Raw genomic sequence first — 19,629 nt, forward strand, 5'->3', positions numbered from 1 at the left:
CTCCCAGAAGCCACGTAGTTGAAGGCAAGAACTGACTCCTGAAAATTGTCTCTGACCCTCAACTTCATCCCCATATTAATAAAAAATCTTAAAAGTAAAAAAGAAAAATCTATAAAATATTAGATCTGCTTACTACTTGACTGTTAATAAATTTTTTGGTATTTGTTCAAGAAAATAATGGATGTTTTTTCATAAAAACAAACATACAGACTCTATGCTGGATTGTGTAGGGCTGAAACAAAAATCACAGGGAGACACAGAACAATTGAAGAAGCCTCATGTTTATTACCTGATTTACAATTTATTATCTGATTTACAATTGGTAAAGCAAAGGAAGGTGCATAAAAAGCTATTTGACAAGTCATGTTCCATATGTGACACAACAGTATTTTCCTGGAGCCTTCAGGACCCCATGCCCGGGGCCACACTTGGCAGTGGACTAGTGTGCGTGCCTGTGGTACACTCTGAGCACAAGTCTCTACACACCTGATGGCAGAGAAGGCCCCAGACAGACAGCCCTAGCTCCAGATGTCAAGCTGATGTGAGAACCACCTACTACTAATTATGCACTAGGGTTTTGGAATACTGTGTAAAATGTGCCTTCAACAGATAGGCTCTTGTGAGCTTCTTCTAACATCCTCCCCTGACAGAGTCTGATCATTTATGTCAGACCAAGGGCAAGCACAAGACTAAAAAATAAAACCCACTTAATTATCAATGGCTATTTACATAAGATTTGGGATCTTCAAAAATTCAGGACAATTTTAATTCTGAGCTCAAGGAGACTCTCTGAACAGGTAACAGGCTACTCGGAAGTACCTGAGAAATCACCACAGAAAATCCTGAAGGAGAAAACTCAGTTGAGTTTTCCCAGGCAAGCATGAGAGTACAGCTGACATTGAATGAAAAAACAAAACAAAACAACCCTCCCACCCACGAACAGTACTGAAATGTAAGAGTCCTGTGGAGGGAGAACTCACTGGAAGGTTCTAGTTTTTGTTATAGTTCACAGATAGTCCCATGTAACAGGTTCTCAGGCTGTACCAAAATAATTTTAGGTGAAAACTGAAAATCAGCAAAACCCAGTTTTAAGACAGGATTCACTTTCTGAGACATGCATGCATGGGTACAATTTGTTCTGACAGAACATCAAGATTAATCTTCAAAACCCCAAGCCTGGTTTTCTTTAATTAGCCATGTTCATCTGGCTGCTAAGACACAACTCTGCTTCCAGTGGTCACTTAGGCACTGACAAAAGTACAGAATTTTTGTCAACACAGAACTCTACAAAATCTAGTTCATTATCGTGGTTTATGTACCATGTGTATGCCTGGTTATGTAATACACTACTACCTCCTCAGTCCCATGCTTCCCTACTCTGTGCTGTTCCTTCCTTAGAAGCTGTAAATGCCCAAGCAACAGGAAGAGTCCTTTCTTCAGAACCGAGGCAAAGCTTTAAGGGTCTGCGGAGGGAGGTATTCAGCTATTTATAGACTAGAAATGCAAATGCTGTTTTTAAAATGTGACTTGGAATATTTGGGAAATTTAAACACCAGAATTCTTGCTAATGCCTGCTTCAGGCAGGGTCACTATCTAACCCAGAGTCCTTCATAAATGTGTGTGTGATGAACTGTTGACAGCAGCTAGACTGGGCGAAGGGGGCGAAAGGGGCAAAAGGGGGGCAAAGGGAGGGGCATCTTTCCACCCTTTGTCTCTGAGAAATTTAGAAAAGTTATATTAAAGATTATAGAAATATAGAAAACCCACATGTTCTTACCATTGTGTGGCTGCTGGCTTTTCTAACCCTCTGAGTGCACCTCTTCTTGGGGAGGCGGCTTAAGAAAGACAAAACTCCCTGGCAGAAAAGAATTTCTCTCAAGCAAAATATTTGCAAGTTAAGCACCAAGAGGACCAAGTAAAAGACTTCGCCTTGACAAACAAGACAAGCAGTTCCACTCTCATCTTCTCCTCATGTGCTTAAACAACCCCATGGAGACAAAACCATGTCATCTGCAGAGGCAGACCGTGACCTGCCACCTCAGAGCACAGATCTCCTCCCCAGAGTGAGGCCTGCATCACAGGCTGAAGGCTGAAACCCCAGCTTCAGGCCTCACTTGCTTTTCAGCTTGTTAAAAAAGAAATCAGAGGAAAAGAAGTCTTGGCTCTCCCATGAACAAGACCCTTCTCTACTCCTCCAGATACCAAGAGACAGGCAGATGACTTAATGTACACAAGGAAAATAACAAAATCTAACAAAAGCACACTTTCAAAGCAAGCACCTGGGTTTTACTTCAGTTTATAATTTAATGTGCCTGAGAATTTTTGTGCAAATACATGTCATCTTTCATTAAAAATATGCATAGCACACTTTGGAAAAAGCTAGTTACAACTAACTTTTCTTTAAAAAATTAAATATATAAATATACAACATAATCTACTGCCTACTGACTGATTGCACTTCTGGTTTAAACCCTTCTGGCCTCCAAGGAAAACTGAGAAACACGCATTTATGTTTGCATTCCTGGGCCACCGTATTGTCCAGAAGAAATATCCTAAAAAACGTTTCTGATTCCAATTTACCCTTATTTTCCTCTTAAATCCCTCCAAGCCACTAGTTATTTTATTATTTTGTTGTGTTGTACAAAAATACAAGCTTAAAAAACTGAAGCTTTAGTCATCACAAATACAAAGGAATCTATCTGTGTGGTGTTTGGATTCTTAGTGCCTCAAAGTCTCCAAATAAGAAAGTCTCCATTTTTGATGTAGAAGACAAGGTAAAATTCCTTATTTTGCTACTGGTGAGAGTGCACCACTGAATGGATACACTTGACCAGGGCCCAGCAGGGACGTTAGCTTCCACCAGTTCAGTAACACACAATTGCGCATGCACCAACTCTCCGGAACAGCCTCCTCTCTGCCTGGCTGTGCCAGGTTTCCTTCCTAGGCAGGCGCTTCCGGCTTGTGTTCTCTAGGGACAAAGGTGTCAGCAGTTTAGCATTACTGTCACGTTTCGATAGAATTTGGTTTATTTTTCTATTCACTTTTTATTTCCAAGGCAAGGAAACGTAGCTGAAGGAACAAACTAACCCTTTCATTTCTGTCTCCAAACTGTTCGTCACGTGTCCCCATTTTGTTTACTAGATTCCATCCTCAAAGAGCCTCTTCCAAACATCCTATCCCTTCACTATGCCCTCTCTACATTCACAGTCCTTCTGCAACATTCCTTTTCTCTCAGGTTAGGCCGGTCCCCATTCTCAGTGCATCTCTTTCCTTCATGTGCTAATTTATTCACGAGGTCAGTTAATTTTGAGCCTCAGTCTTCCTTCAGGATACTCATTTTGGGGGAGGTTGTGCAAACTGGGGCTCCAAAGCTACCCATCATGACTGGAAGACTCTGATTCCTCCTTAGTCCACCCAATAAACTGCCACCTGAATTTAAATAAACAGCAGAGTCTGGTTTTTGAAGACCCATTTCTGCCTCTCGGCTTTTCCCGTTCTCCTGGGGATCAGGGGTCTTGACCACCCTGGCTATTCCCAGCCTCTTCAGCCTGTCTACCAAGTTCATCTTCAGCTGGCCAACATCAGGAGGGGCCCTTGAAGGTCTCAAGCCATACATTTCTTGCAGGAATGTTTCAGCTGGTCGGGAAGCCAAGAAATTCTCAGAGACATGGACTCGGGGTTCAAAGGGCAAGGGGGAGGAGCATGGTGATTGCGACGGGGAATTTGGTGGCGTGGAAGGGGTGGCCAGGGCCTTGGGGCGAGGCTGGAGGAGGAGGTTTTCTGAAGCCGGGCTGTGGTACACTTTAGCGGAGATGCCTCGCTCCTGCAGGAGTTTGGCTAAGCTCCTCGTGCTACTGAACGTTATGGTGGAGTCCCGCCGGTTTGTGATGGCTTCACCAGTGCTTAGTCGGTAGGACGCAGCAGGAGAGTTCACAGCCGTGCTGGATGAGCTGCTTGCACTACTCCCACAGGACAGTGATGGGAAACCGGAGCTGGAAGAGAGGTGTAGGCAAGTGCTTAGGAGTCAGAAACACTGGCCAACATTTTCCTTTCATGGATGATCAACAAGTTGCGTTTCAACTTTATTTCACTGAAAAATAGTGTCTACTCAAACTTTCATTTTCTCAAGCAGTGTTAACTCTGACCGGTGGCAACATATGGACATTCATGAACTGCCTTGTCAGTCTCCCTTCAGAATGTGGATTTTTAAGAAATTTAGAATAATGAAAAGCTCTGACATCTATTAAATCTTGTTCTTATTCTATGCTTAGTTAAGACCAAAAAAAAGAAAATCATATATTTAAGGTCATGGTGGAATGGAAGGACTTTTACCTGGCTTTCTTCTGTGAACAAAGGTTATCAGGATTTAATGCATTTTCACTGGTTCAAAATGATCACACGTATCATAGTATCAGATTTTTAAAGATCATGAACTAAAGACAAGTATAAAATTAACAAGCTAACCAAAAACCTTCCAGAGCACTGACTTGTACAAGAGGAACAGCACTCAAGAAAATCTGAGATTCCTTGGTCAAAGCTCAACTGAGAACCTCTGGGCTTTCTCCCACTTCACAGCAGAACTTCTTGCCCCTCCCCAGCTGTGCTCTTACAAGAGTCCCTTCACGAGGCAAACTTCTAAGGCTTCTATTGGTGTCTAACAAATGTTGAAGTCCTGCAAATGTGTTCATGAGGGCAGCCGCTGGGACCTTGACTGGGTACCACCTGGTGGTCTTGACGGCTTCCATCTTTCACATGCCTGAACTGCCATCTTATTTCTCTCCTTGTTGCAGCTAGAGATTTCAGACTCAAACTCAAGGGGGGCCTTAGGGATGGTCTTCCTGGTGTGACTCACATGCTGGATCTTACTCTTCTACCTACCATACTCTTAGCACTGGCTTGCCTCTGCAGCACCTTTCTTCTTTATTTTTGATTATACTTTCCCTAAAAAGACCAAAGTGTCTCTGAACACCACCTCAGATTCTGAATTGGCAGGCTAGAACCAGCTTCAATATGGCTCAGGAAGTGAAGTCTGTGTCTTGAATAATTTGGCTTTGGCAGCTGATGTCATAATTCAATTTCTTCACTTTATCCAGCATATTCTGCCTCACAAATAGTCACTGAACACTAATTAAAACCCTGGGAATTAAAACTGAAGGTAATTTACAAAGAACACTGTGTGAGCCTGATTTCCCCGGCCCTCTTACCTAGGGGTGACCTGAGTGACGTCAGAGGGATGTAAGATCCTGCAGGTGGTGAAGGTGAATGTCGAGTTCGTGAATGAGAGACACTTTCCTGGGTTCGAAGTTGCAACTGAAATAAGAGATGTTTAGAAAGCCAAACACAGAATTGAAAGACGGGGTTAATAACATAAAAGGCTCATCGTTATTTTGTTAGCAATACAGCATTTGTCAACTGCCTTTGTAGTAGAAAGTTCCTAAATACGGAAATGAAATATAAAGAATACACTAGTATTAACTGATTAGTATACAACTGAACTCTTAGCACTTTAAAATTAAAAAAAAAAAAGGAGTAAAAAATAGCTTAGAAATGAGAGAAAAAGACACTGAAAACACACTAAGAAAATTCAGATTTAGTTATCTAGACACCTAGGTCAGACTATTTCTCTGGTTCTTAGAGTATTGTGTGCTGACTCTAGAACACTTCACAGCAATGAGAGGATGAGGTCTCTTTTGTTTTGTTTTATTTATTTATTATTATTTGATGGGGTTGAGATTTGTATGTGGGCATAAAAGCAACAGTCAGTAAAAATTCTGTCTCCTAAGCACCAACCTCCTTAGCACCAACCAAGGCAGTGACACCAGATTTTGCTTGTATTCTTCATTCTTACACACTCATAGTATTTTTTTCAAAGCCAAACTTATTAAAATTAACACACAAGCTTTAATTATTCAGACTCAGGAATCTGGCAGGCATTTTCTTGGGGGGAAAAAAAAGCTGTCAATATTTTCTGCCAACGACAAATATAAGCTTCAAGTGAAAATCCGTTTTAGAAACTTGTCCACTGCTGAGAGCTTGGAAACACCCTAACATTACAGTCTGCCATGTTGATGTGATTAGTAGTGACACCAATACACCATCTAATGCACAGTGTCAACATCTGGGATCTGGGTAACTGTCTTAACATGCAGAGCAAACATTCAAAGAGAAGGACAAGCACATTTTCATGAAAACACACATGAAAGTCCACTGACAGGTTTCCACACTGATGCGACTATTCAAGAAACTGCCACTTACCCACTTCTCATCTGACTGCAAACAACATCCACAATTCTCGAAAAGGCGATTAAAAGACTTTCCCCCTTTCTAGCTACATACTCACCTAAGAGTATATTTTCCTCACATTTTTCATATAAAACATTGCATCAGACTGAATGCAGAAGTTCATAATGAGAATCTTCAGTTAAGTAAGAAATTAGACTTGCAAAATTGTAAAACAAAATCATTTTCTTACTATATCCAATACAGTTGTTTTTCAGAAACCAGTATTTGTATAACAGAACTTTTATTTTTAAATGGGTTAATTTTTTTATAAGTTCTCAGTTATTCTAATTAGTATCAGTAGTCATAATCTATATAGACAAATCTGAGATTCTCAGGGACTTTAAAGAGCATCAAGGACACTGAGACCAAAAGGGTTGCAAATCACTGACTGACCTGACCTCTCACTCTGCTTAACTTACTTCTGCAGGCAGGTAGGAGAGAGGGGAGGAATAGGAAACGTCAGCCGTGCTGTGGGTTTGTATTATTTTATCTCCACTAATGAGTAAACTCCAGTAAGACTGTGCGGGGTAGCCAGATCACCACAGCAAGACAATGCAATGTACTGGTTTCGAGGCCATATTCAACTGTGCCTCCTCTCACCTGTAACTGGTCCACCTGCTGAGGTCATGGGTGGCAAGAAGACCCCCGTTACTGCTGTGGGCGGTGCAGGCTTCTGCTCCAGTTGAAGAGGCGGCTGGACCTGAAAAGTGATCCCCTCTTCTTCATCCTCCTCTAAATCTGAGATGTGATAGACGACGTCCTTGGGCATCTGTGTGGTGAAGCCTTTAGTAATGACGCCTGGTCGCGGATCAAGAATGGTTCCCAAGTTTGGTTGAGCGAGCTGCTGCCAGTGATGTAGAGTCTGTGATCCTGAACAGGCAAGCAGGACAGGCATGCTTTACATTTCCCACAAATCCTCCACCTTGGAGAAGTTAGAGTTATGTGAATGACAGCAGTAATGAGAGAGATACTTATCAGCGGCTGCACCTTCCCAGGTGGCAAAACCCACCACCCACCCAGCACACTTGCAAGCAAAGCTGGCACTTAGGTTGGAAAAGAACTTGAATTTCCTTGCGCACTTTTCTGCTTGCTCACGACTCTCCTTTCCCGGACTGCCAGGAAGAACAGGGAAAGGCAGGTGATAAGGTAGAAACCATGTCCCTTTGGTTGCAGCCCATGTGACTCTGATGACAAGCATCCCATGCCTGTGTACAGTATGTCACATTTAACTGTGTCCCTGTGGTAATTTCATCCTGAAATCAGCAACTCTAACCAACACTTGGATCAAAGTAGGAGTCTACAGGATATCTATTTAATCTTTTGTTTTAAAAGTAACTTTTAAGCACAGGCTTAGAGAATCACTCGTGAACCACTAATACACCATAAATCAGACTTTTTTTTTTTTAATATCAGTTGTGCTTCAGGTAAAACTGAACTGAAGGAGAAGAGGACGGATGTAAGTGTGTGGCTCTAGGCAGGGGCACTCCTCCAGCTGCTCCTCTTCACTCATCACAGCTGCTGCTCTCACCACGCAACTGCTACCAATGGGACTCCATAGCAAAAGTAAGGCTAGAGGCTCCCCACTTCCCTCTTCCACTGATACTAAAACACCAGAAAAGAACGAATGGCTAAAGACTTGGTGACTCAGGTCTCATTACTCACTGTCTGCTATGTGGAACAGACAGCCTGTGCACAAGGTGCCATTATAACACAGGTCTCAATTCTAGGAGAGACGTCTAACATACACACATAAAAGTTGTGACTGACTTATTACCTTCTAGGGGCTTGACAATCTGTAACTTTTCTGGCATGAAGCCTCGAAGGCAGCCGGCACTACCGAGGTCTGTGGTCTCTGACTGGTCAGTGCAGATTGAGGCAAGGTTCTCTGTAGGAGCATCACAGCTGCCAATTTCTTCCTCTTGCTCAGCCAGAATCTGGATCTTCCGTTCCCATTCTTCAGCAAAGAACTGCTTCTCACTTAGGTAGTTCTGTCTTCTCAGGCTAAGGCGATGCAACGCTGTAGCCAGATCACTGTCGTCAGGGGCTCCTGGGGGGTTTGTGGGCTGAGAGTTCCTGTGGGAAGATCATATTCACGATGAGACTGTAGATTGTGAGGACAATCTAGACCTATCCTTTCTACAGTACTGGACATTAAAAAAGACTGACCTTAAGAATGAGGTGTTTCTTAGCCATTTGAGATACAGAAATAACAAAAAATCATCAACAATGCTGTTAACACAACAATCACTGCAACACATTGTACTGGCCGGTTTTGTGTGTCAACTTGACACAAGCTGGAGTTATCAGAGAAAGGAGCCTCCTTTGAGGAAATGCCTCCATGAGATCCAGCTGTAAGGAATTTTCTCAATGATCAAGTGGGGAGGGCTCAGCCCATTGTGGGTGGTGTCATCCCTGGGCTGGTGGTCCTGGGTCCTATAAGAAGGCAAGCTAAGCAAGCCAGGGGAAGCAATCTAGTAAGCAGCACCCCTCCATGGCCTTTGCATCAGCTCCTGCCTCCAGGTTCCTGCCCTGTGTGAGTTCCTGTCCTGACTTCCTTTGGTGATGAACAGCAATGTGGAACTGTAAGCTGAATAAACCCTTCCTTCCCCAGCTTGCTTTGTGGTCATGATGTTTTGTGAAGAAATAGAAACCCTGACTAAGATACACATCCTTTCCAACTATCTCTAGAAAGTAAATTATGTTGTGCTTGCTAATTTCTCCGTATCATTTAATTATGAAACTGCAGATGTGTTTACTTTTATATCCAGGTCAGGTACTTCCAAAGTAAGTATTAGCACGGTTCACAGAATCTATTACTGAGAGAAAGAGGTATCATTGCTTTATATAATTGTAGATGAAGAGAAATGCTAGCTATACACTATTACATGCTTTTAATCACAAAAAGTGTGAGTAGGGTGTGGTGGCACATGCCAGTAATTCCGGCACTCAGGAGACTGAGGCAGGAGAATCATGATTTTGATAGCAGCCTGGGCTGTACAGGAAAACATCCCACCTCAAAACAAACAAACAAACAAACAAACAAAAATAAACAAAAAAAGAAAAGCAAGCAAGCAAGCAAGCAAGCCAGCAACAGGTGCTGAGAAAGGTGTGAAAAGATTCATTTGGAGCCACAAACATCCCTGAAAATGCATGATATCTGAGAGGAGGCAAGGGCTACACATGACATGTAGTCCCATGACAGGTGAGACGCCCCTCTCCCGGGTGTTTTAGAATTGATGTAGAAGGAGCAGAGTAAGCGAGTGCACACGCCTCCTAACACCACTGTGGCATGAAGCAGGCGTCAGAGTAAGCGAGTGCACACCCTCCTAACACCGCTGTGGCATGAAGCAGGCGTCAGAGTAAGCGAGTGCACACCCTCCTAACACCGCTGTGGCATGAAGCAGGCGTCAGAATGCAGTGAGGACTGCGAGCTGCAGAACCTTCGGACAATGTGGAGGGATGCTGGGGTCTGAGTACTTGAATCTGGTATGCCAACATGGTAAGGGATGCAGCCTCACCACCAGACCCACCCCCCTTCCTGCCTTACCCTGCAACCTCCGCGCAACTCCCTTGGCTCAGGAGTGTTTTGTCCTCTGTTTGCTGGACACCAGACTCAAAGGGCTTTGCTGTCATGATGACACTTGAACGGTTGGAGCCTGGGATGGGTAGCAGGACTGGGAATGTGACAGAGCGGCCCCGAGTGTCGTTGGCAACCTTGACAGTATCAAACACCCGCTTCTGCTGGGCCCTGTCAGAAAGGAAGCATCCGCTCCTGTCAGTCTCATCCCCAAGAGCGCTTCCTGAGTGCTGTACACATAGACACAGAACCAGGCATAAATCTGTCCCAAGTACTCTTGTTTGGGGAAATTGAGAAAATAACTTTGACACAGGAGAGCTCCCTCATGAGAAGACAATCACTGGGGGAAAAGTGGGAAGCAGATTCACTCCTGACTGGCAGTCATCGCTCTATTGCTCTATCCCTGGATCCTTCCCTCAATCCTGAGAGGTCAACCCAGGACCTCACACTGCCATGCAAACCTCCATCACACGGGCCTGGCGCTTCTTTTAAGTTTCTACACTGATGGAGCAGCAACAGCCCTTCTGACCTGTACTTACTTTTGTTTAAACACAGATTCCTCATCCAAACTCAGCTTCTTACGCATGGTGCCTTCAATCTCAGCTGCCAATGATTCCTAAGAAAAGGAGTAAAGGTTAGTAAAGTGATTACTATGTATGCAGACACACAAACATAGAAGGTCTGACAGGCTGCAGACCAAGACATCTTCTTGCTTTGCTGTAGTTACTGTGCTAATGTTTCATATACTTATGTGGTTTTGACTATCTGCTCAGAGATGAGGGCTCAACCAGCATGGCTCAGTGGTGTTGGACTGAGGATGGTTGGTTCTGACCTGATTTTTAACATCCACAGAAACACAGATGGAGGAATAGATATATATGTCAGGAGCCATAATGGGACAAGATGAATAACTAGCAGGTAATCATCCTGAAATGGCCTGTTTCAGATTATTATATAATCTGCAACAGGTTCGTCCTTATTCAGCAAGGATGTAAGGGATTCACTTTAGGAAAGATTCTGGTATTAACATTGCTTTCCCTGTTATCATTAAACATATATAACAATCACTAATAATAGCCCACTCCTTTGGAGCAGATCTATGCAGATCCACGAAGATGTACTGTCTCATAGTGATGCTATGTAGACAAACAGATGACTTCTGAAGTCTTAATTATGATCCTATAAGAATTACTAAAATTATATCTGTGATTATTAAGCTCTTTTATAGTGGGACTGCTATAGGTCCTTTTCTGATAATCAAAACTGCAATGAGAACTCTGCCAGTCTCCCGAGTGTCACCAGTTAATTACTCTTAGATAGTAAGCAGATTTCTCCTACTCAGAGCACATTCCAAGAGGTTGTAAAACAATTAACCAAAGGTCATAAAAAGAGAACTAATGATTTATTATAGGTGCTAGGACAGAAGATAAAATATTGACTGGGTTTATCTATACAAAACTTCACTAATAGCTTAGTTATGGTTTTCAACTTACAATGACCCTGTGGAGTTAGACAGGTGATGGATGTTAACCAGATAATTACTCCTAATGGATATGCATGTAAACATTCTCTGTTGTAAACTTCTATTTCAATTGATGATTTGATTTTTTGTGTGAACTTGTGATGAACTTTGTAACATGTGATCATGTGTTCTGAACGATGTATAAGTGCTGAGGACAAAGACATGAGAAGCAGGTAGAATAGAATTTCTTCCCTTTCCCCAGATAGAATAGAGCTTTTCCTCCCTCCCCCCACCAACTAAGAATTTTTTTTTCCTTTACTAGATTTTTTTCCCTTTCCCCACTTAGGATCTTTCTGCTTTTCCCCTTTGATAGCTTTCATAGGAAACTTTTTACCACTTAGTAATAAATGCTGTAATCATTTTTCTAAGTGTCCTGTGACTTCTGCCAAACAGGTTGAAAGTTAGATCTGCGCAGTTCCTGCTGAGACAGCACAAAGGCTGCATTGCTTAATCCACCCTTGTTAGGTTTCCGGTGTTAACTGTCTAAGGCAGCAGTTCTTTTATCCTCAGAAAAAGCAAGAGAGCTTTTAGGACTTTTTAGAAGTTACCATCGGCATTTCAGTACAGTTCGAGCTAGAAAGCCCTGAGACCCTCAGACTTTAAAGCCATCACCAGAGTCCTACTTTGTGCAGCCGCCACTACCCGCTCCAGGTCGGGAGGCTCCCAGCATATATATATATATATATATATTACATATAGGTGTGTATGAAACACATACATGTCCTGACTTGATCATCTGAGGGAGTCTGGGAGCCATGATACTTTAGTGGCAAATGGCACATCTGGCACCAGGCTTTGGACTCAGAATGTCATTTCTCAGTGTCACCAAAGCTCCTTGGAGAAATGGTTGACTCCTGGGACAACTTGAGAATCAAAATAAATAATAAAAATGGCATATAATCCACCAAGTAAATAAGAACCCATGCTTCACACTGACTAAACAAATAAATGTTTCAGAAAAGCTCTAGTAAAAGGCCATTAGTAAATACTGAAAAAAACAAAAAGGATGTAATTAGAAAACTGCCAGTTGGAAACTGAAATGATTATCTTTAATTGTCAACTTGGCCCAGTCTAGAATCATCTGGGAAAAGAGTCTCAATGAACAACTTTCTACGTAGGGTTGGCCTCTGGTCATGTCTGTTGGGGGTACTGTTTCAAATAAGCTAACTGAAGAAGCCTTAGCCCACTGTGGGCAGCACCACTCCCAAGGCCAGGGCGGGGGTGGGGGTGGGGGGTGGGGGGAGGTCTGACCTATATAAAAGTAGAGAAACTGAGCTGAGCACAAGCAAGCAAGAGAAGGTGCACCCTTCCTTTTCCTCTGCTCCTGACTGTGGGTATGAGCAGACGGTTTAAGTCCCTGCCCTGACTTCCCACAACAGACTTGCAGACCTAGAATTATGAGATGAAACAAACTCTTTCTCCCCTAAGTTGGTTTTTGTTAGAGAATTGTATCATAGCAACTAGAACAGTAGTCATCACAGAAATTACCAAACAGCCCTGGGTGGAGCTGAAATCAATGGCTGAAAGTTTGATGAAGACATTTACTCTTATCACTTAGTTAACATAGCATCTGCTAGCTTTCATTCATGTACAGTAAATTTAGTAGTGCTAACTTACTTAGTTCATTAATAATATTAACCCTCAAGGGTAAAAAAATCGGCAGATAGCACTTTAACCAAAAATTCATAGTTAGTAAACACTTGACAATAGGATGAAGGCACCTCATGAAATAATCTAACAGTATTTCACACTGAAGTAAGCACATACAAAAGTATCCTGTTTTCTAATTTCTCTGTGTATGCAAGCATGTGTGGAGGTCAGAGGACAACCCAGTGGAGGTAGTTCTCTCCTTCCAGTTTGATGTGGAATAATGGTTTGAATATGGTTGGCCCAGGGAGTGGCACTATTAGGAGGTGTAGCCTTGTTGTAGGAAGTGCATCATTGCAGGCATGGGCTTTAAGATCCTCATCCTAGCTCCTGGAAGCCAGTCTTCGGTTTGCCTTTGGAATGAGATGCAGAACTCTCACCTCCTCTTGCATCATGCCTGCCTGGATGCTGCCATACTCCCACCTTGATGATAATGGACTGAACCTCTGAACCTGTAAGCCAGCCCCCATTCAATGTTGTCCTTATGAGAGTTGCCTTGGTCATGGCATCTGTTCATAGCTGTAAGACTATCTGTTCATAGACTGTAAGGCATAACTAAGACATGTGGGTTCTGGGGATCGCACTCAAGTCTCCAGGACTGTATGGCAAAGGCCTCTTATCCACTGAGCCATCTTGTTGGCTTCCAAGCATATCCTTCAAAGGACATTGTTGGAGCAGGGTGCAGTGGCCTGCCCATGTAATCTCAAGTAGTCAGGAGGCTAAGGCAAGAGGATCACTTGAGCCTGGGAGGTTGGAGTTAGCTTGGGTAATGTAGAAAGATACCTCTCAAAATGAATGAATGAATGAATGAATGAATGAGTATATAAATGAGGAAATGAACACAAACCATAGTTTACAAGTAATAGCCTAAGAGGCATTGTTGGGAGAACATGGAAAGTCTGAGAGGGCTCTGCAGATAAGACGACAGTGTTGTAGAGTCGACTTCATGCTGACAGATGGGTGTAGTGCCATTACTCAAGCATGTCCTTGTCTGTACTAAACACTGGGCCTGTCTTTAGTAAGCACTAAGGGCTAACAGCTTGCTATAAAACAGTTCAGGAAAATAAAAACAATGAACCAACCAACCAACCAACCAACCAAACAAACAAAAACACCGAGAGGAAATAGCAAATATATTAACATGTTAAAAAACAAGGAATCTATGTGAAGAATACATAAACATTCCTTGTACTACTATTTGGAATTTTATTCTAAGTTTCAAATTATCTCAAAATTAAAAATTAAAGAAAAAAAATGCTGAGGCTGTAAGCTGTAGAGCACTTGCCTAGCACGCATAGGTCCTGAGTTCAATTTCCTACAGTGGTAAATAAATAGTGTTTAAAGAAAAAACCCAAACAATATGGTTTAGGGTAAAGGTAAAAGTGCATATCCTAGACTGTTATTCTCTGATCCTCATCAGCTATGACAGGGGAGGGAGTGGGGAGACATGAAGAAGATCATTACTGCAGAGGAGCATAAGGACGGGTCAGCAGAAAGAGTGACCAGGAAAGGAAAGAAAGAAAACCGTTGTTAACAGATATCGACAGACAGACAGACAGACAGACAGACAGACACACACACACACACACACAAATATAGCCTGGCCAGTCTGTGCTACACAGTGAGCTGGAGGCCAGCTGGCAGCAAATACAGACAGTCTCAAAAAGCCATAGTTGCACATACTTTCTCTAGGAACCAGGTGTTAAAATAGCTCTTCGAAGCAATGTGACAAACTCTGGCATAAACTCAATTTTTAATTGAGTTCTACATTCTCCAAATGCTATTTATTAATAAATTAAAAAAATTAAAATTCCCACAGGAGACTTACAGTCTAAGTAGAGTTAGACCTACCAAGAAATATACGCTTTACAGGGAAATGTTTAGATGTGGCAGGTGTGCTGGAAGGCTGATGAGACCCCTGAAACTGACACAGTAGGAAGAGGGAACTCTGAACATTGTCTGAGAGCTTCTGTTGCTTCGATAAACCACCATGATCAAGAGCAACTTGGGGAGGAAAGAATGACTTCTCCTTAGATATTAGAAGTCCATCATCCAGGGATGTCGGGCTGGAACTCAAGGCAGGTAGGGAAACAAGATCTAATGTAGCGGCCATGGTGGTTTGCTCTACCTGCTTTCTTACAGTACCCAGGACCACCAGCCCAGCAGTGGCACCACCAAAATGGCTAGACCCTGCCCATCAATCACTAACAAGGAAAATACCCTCAGGCTTGCCCAAAAGTCTATCTTTTAGAGGCACTGTCTCAGTTGAGAGTCCCTCTTCTCAAATTACCCTAGCCTATGACAAGTTGGCAAAATACTAGCCAGCAAAATGTTGTCTTCTGACCTCCATAATGCACATGACACATGAGCAGGCACATGCCCATGTATATACAACACATGGGGAAAAATTAATTTTTTTTTTTTGGCTAGGGAGATGACTCTTTGGGCAAAGGTGCCTGCTTCCAAGCCTGACAACCTAAGTTTAATCCCTGAGTTCCACATCGTCCTGGAAGGAAAGAACCAACTCCCACAAGTTGTTCTCTGACCTCCACAACTATGCAATGGCTCATGTATATCAAAGCATTTACACATGTATACATGTACACAAAGCAAACAGACATAAAGATTGATAAGTATGGCATCCACAAGTGGTAGACGGTGGGTCTAAGGTAGGACAACCTCACGTGAGTGATCAGTGGCACACAGATCAAAACCCAACTTCCTTAGAGTTTATCTCAAATACTGTAGCAATGTAGAATGTCAACTGTGGACACACAAGTGCTAAGGAAGATGTGGATATATAAATTAAACTGTGACTCCATATTGTGTCCCAGAAACAAGAGCAAAGCATATTCTGTCTTTCCCAGATATCTTACAAATCACACCCTGGAAAACAGAATTTAAACCTCCTTTCTTTTCTTCCTTTTGGGAACATGACATCTTTCATTATTTCTTACCCCTGTAAAAACTCCGTAAGACTGGGAGAAGCAGAGATGAGCAGAAGGGCCGGATTTGCTACGAAGCTCCTTTATTTCTTCTTGGGACTCATGTAACATTCCCAGGCACTCCATGTTTCTGTCCTGTAACTCGTGAAGCTGACGAAGAAAAAAGCAGGACATTTTATTACCTCTCTAGACAACCCTGACTACCGTAAAAACCTTTGTAAAGGCACTTCAAAGGGGTATTAATTTTATCTAGGGCCCAGCAGACTGTATGCATATTATTTCAACAACAGACTCTGAAGCAAACCCAGTAAGAGCATCTTCATGTTGAGCTGCCAGGATCTGAGAAGTCCTGGGCAAGTGCTATAAAGATCCGACTTCTCAAACCTGAAAGGTGGCACAGACCACCGAAATTGTCAAGTCAGTGGCTCATGCCCTAAACACCCATGCAGGAAATATAAAAGTGCTAACCAGTCAGCTTTAGCACAATAGTACATATTCTCATGAACATCACCCTGAGGTCTTTAAGAGGCAAGATCAAGAATCTAGAAAGCGACTCATTTAATGTGAGGGTGTTCCATCAACCAAAACAGCCCCTCCCCCTGTTTGAAAACCTTTTATAATAGTCTGGCAAAAACATAAAATTCAGAGTGTATTTTAACTGAAGACATTTTTCCATGTGTAGCATATGTCCAGTTCTTCAGGATCAGCAGGGATGAGGAAGCTTATTTAAAATGTGCATCACCCTTCCTCCCATTTTAAGAGACTGGCAGCGGACTCCTTTCTTTTCCATGTGCTGTAAAGCTATCTTGAATGAGGAAGACCTGAAACTTATTGGACAGGTGACCCACACCCACTGCTGCATCTGGAAACACCAGAAGCACCATGCACTGGGGAGGGGCAGTATGTGTGTGTGTGTGCACATACTGGTAACATGCTTCAACACACCATCCACTTCCACAGACATCATGCAGGCGACTTTAGAAAAGCTGGTGTGAGACATTCCTGCTCAAAGAGGAACCGGAGCTTCTGCCCACCGTGTCAACTGTGGATGGACAGGATTCAGTACACAGACACAGACATGGACAAACGCTGCCCTTGAGAATCTGGAGCTGTCCCATCATTAGCATGGTGCAGTGGGACTACGACAAAGCTCTGGGGGAGGATAAGCTCTTAAAGCAGCCAGTCTTGGTGAAAGCTAATTGCTTCGGCAGAAGGGCTGAGGAGATTCAGGGGCTGGGGCCTGTCTTCACATAGGGAGGTTCAGTAAATCCTCTTAAAACAAAATGTGGATTTTAAACTGAGGTGGTGGAGGCACACCCAGCAATGGGGAGGCTAAGGATCTCAGGTTTGAGGATAGCCTGGGCTACATAGAGTTTCATGCTATCCTTAGGCTACATAGAACACTTGGTCCAAAGTTATAAAGATAAATAAATTAAAGTAAGAACATATATGCAGTTCTCACTTGACCAACTAAATATAAATTCACAATGGTATCTAGGAATCTATTTAAAACTTGCTGTTCCTGGTGATTATTATGAATGCTGAACTGCCACTAAGTTAAATATAGTATAAAAGTATACAGACAGAATATAAGAAAATTTTGCTATTATGCTTACATACTTGCAAAAATACTTATTAGAAACTATGTTACTAGACTAGTTAACATATGTTGATAAAAAGTACTATATTGAATGGAAGACTTATATATAAACCAACATAATTATAGCTACTTTATTTTTGACAGATGCCAAAAATATATATTTAAGAAAAGCAACAACAACAAATCCCAAAAATCCCAGCTTCTCTGACAAAATAGTGCTGGGAAGCTGGGTCTGTGCAATTGAAGACTGAGACAGGATCACCCTGAACAGAGATCAACTCCAAAACGACCAACAACATGAACGTAAGAGCTGAGACTCAGAGACTTCAAGAGAAAAGTGCAGAAAAGACTTCGACATAGAGGCACAGGCAAGAACTTCTTGAATGGGGCCCCAGTCGCTCAGGAGATAAACAGATGGAACCTCATGTGAGCAAAGGGCGTCTGCACACAAAGGAAGCAGTTAATCAGTGAGCAGTTAGCTCTGGGATGGGAGAAAGCCCTTGCCAGGTGTGAGCTAACACCGGGCTAATGTCTACAGTGCACAACTAACACCCAGACAAGAAACTAAGCAAGCCAATCAAAAAAGAAGCTAAGGAAACAAACAGTCCTCAAAACAGGAAACCCAAATATCCAATAAACACATGAAATATGTTCAGTCTCACGAGCTACCAAAGAGATGCAAGCTGAAACAATACTGAGATGCTACCTTCCTCTAGTCAGAACGGGGGCTGGAAAGGAGGTGGGCAAGGCAAGCCATTTCGGCACTGAGGGTGGAAAGGCAAGCCTGTCCATCTGTATGGAAACAAAACTTTTCAAATGCTTTCTTAGATTTCATTAATTTTATCTCAATTATTTATTGTTGCTGCTGTATTCCAAATCTGGAATCTTTTACTTTTTACAGAGATGGACAGAACCCAAAACCAGACCTACCATATGACCCTGCTGTCTCTCGAGAGCATTTACCAACACACTCCAAGCCAGCATATCAGATACTTGCTCCCCAATGTATTGCAACACTATGCACAACAGATACATTACAGAACCAACCTAAGTGTCTAAAACAGGCACAGTTAACGAACACGTGGGTGTACAAGTAAAATCCATTTCAGCCATAAGTTAGAACAAATGTACGTCATTTGCAGGAAAATGGATACAACTAGAGGCAATCATGTGAGTGAATGAAAACAGTCTCAAAGACAAATCTGTTTTCTCTCATATGTGCTTGTTGCTCTTACATAGCTACATAAGCTGCCTGTCTATGTGACAAAAAAGTAGAGGTGAACCCATGTAGAGGGGCAAAGAGGACAGCGAAGGGGGGGGGTACAGGAGGTAATATGCTTGACATATGATATATACTTACTTTAAAAACCTATAAAGTCCTGCAATTTTAAAGAAAGTCAAGGTTTTCTCTTACTCAGGAGGAAGGCTGTCATGATTAGCTTTGGAAACAAAACTTTTCAAATGCTTTCTTAGATTTCATTAATTTTATCTCAATTATTTATTGTTGCTGCTGTATTCCAAATCTGGAATCTTTTACTTTTTACAGAGATGGACAGACTCCTATTCCCCTCAAGCACTATGAAGAAAAAGGAAGCGCCCTCTAATTACCTCCATTGTCAGCTGTCGCTGGGCGTCTTTGGAAGCCTGCAGGTGAAGTCTTAGTTCTTCCTTCTCGATCACATGCTGAGAACACACAAGAGGGGCACGTGAGGCCACAGGGAGCATAAGTACCTCTTCCTTCAAAGACACACTAAGCGTGTCTATGTGGGGTAGTCTGAGCCTACAGCAGAGAACCCATCACAAGCTGACTAAGAGTGATAATTAAAAGCACATGTGTTCAGAGGATATAGACCATAAATTTGGCATTGATATCACAACCTTCTCAGGAAAATCTGATATATTTGCAAAAATAAATACAGCCTTGTTAGTTATTTATGATATCCCAGCAGAAGAGCAGCACAAAGAGGGACTCTGTTCAGAATGTAGCACTGACAATGCAGTGCACAGGACCCTGTTTAAGGAGCCTGGGCCAGCACTTGGGAGGCAGAGGCAGGCG

General features: G+C 42.5%; 1 protein-coding gene across 3 annotated transcripts in view; it reads right to left on the reverse strand.

The window, feature by feature from the left end:
• Window positions 1-261: 261 nt before the first annotated feature.
• Window positions 262-19,629, reverse strand: part of Trak2 (trafficking kinesin protein 2) — a 58,759-nt gene continuing 39,391 nt past the window's right edge. For all 3 annotated transcript variants that reach the window (XM_028765657.1, XM_028765655.1, XM_028765656.1), the window contains 8 exons: window positions 19,182-19,256; window positions 15,986-16,123; window positions 10,399-10,475; window positions 9,830-10,030; window positions 8,057-8,355; window positions 6,883-7,152; window positions 5,205-5,310; window positions 262-3,992 (listed from right to left, as the gene is read on the reverse strand). In XM_028765657.1, the coding sequence (XP_028621490.1) occupies window positions 3,314-3,992; window positions 5,205-5,310; window positions 6,883-7,152; window positions 8,057-8,355; window positions 9,830-10,030; window positions 10,399-10,475; window positions 15,986-16,123; window positions 19,182-19,256 (1,845 nt within the window). In that variant the 3' untranslated portion in view covers window positions 262-3,313. The remainder of the gene's footprint in view (window positions 3,993-5,204; window positions 5,311-6,882; window positions 7,153-8,056; window positions 8,356-9,829; window positions 10,031-10,398; window positions 10,476-15,985; window positions 16,124-19,181; window positions 19,257-19,629) is intronic.

The sequence above is a fragment of the Grammomys surdaster genome, unplaced genomic scaffold (assembly GCF_004785775.1).
Source record: "Grammomys surdaster isolate TR1022 unplaced genomic scaffold, NIH_TR_1.0 165, whole genome shotgun sequence".
Lineage (NCBI taxonomy): Eukaryota > Metazoa > Chordata > Mammalia > Rodentia > Muridae > Grammomys > Grammomys surdaster.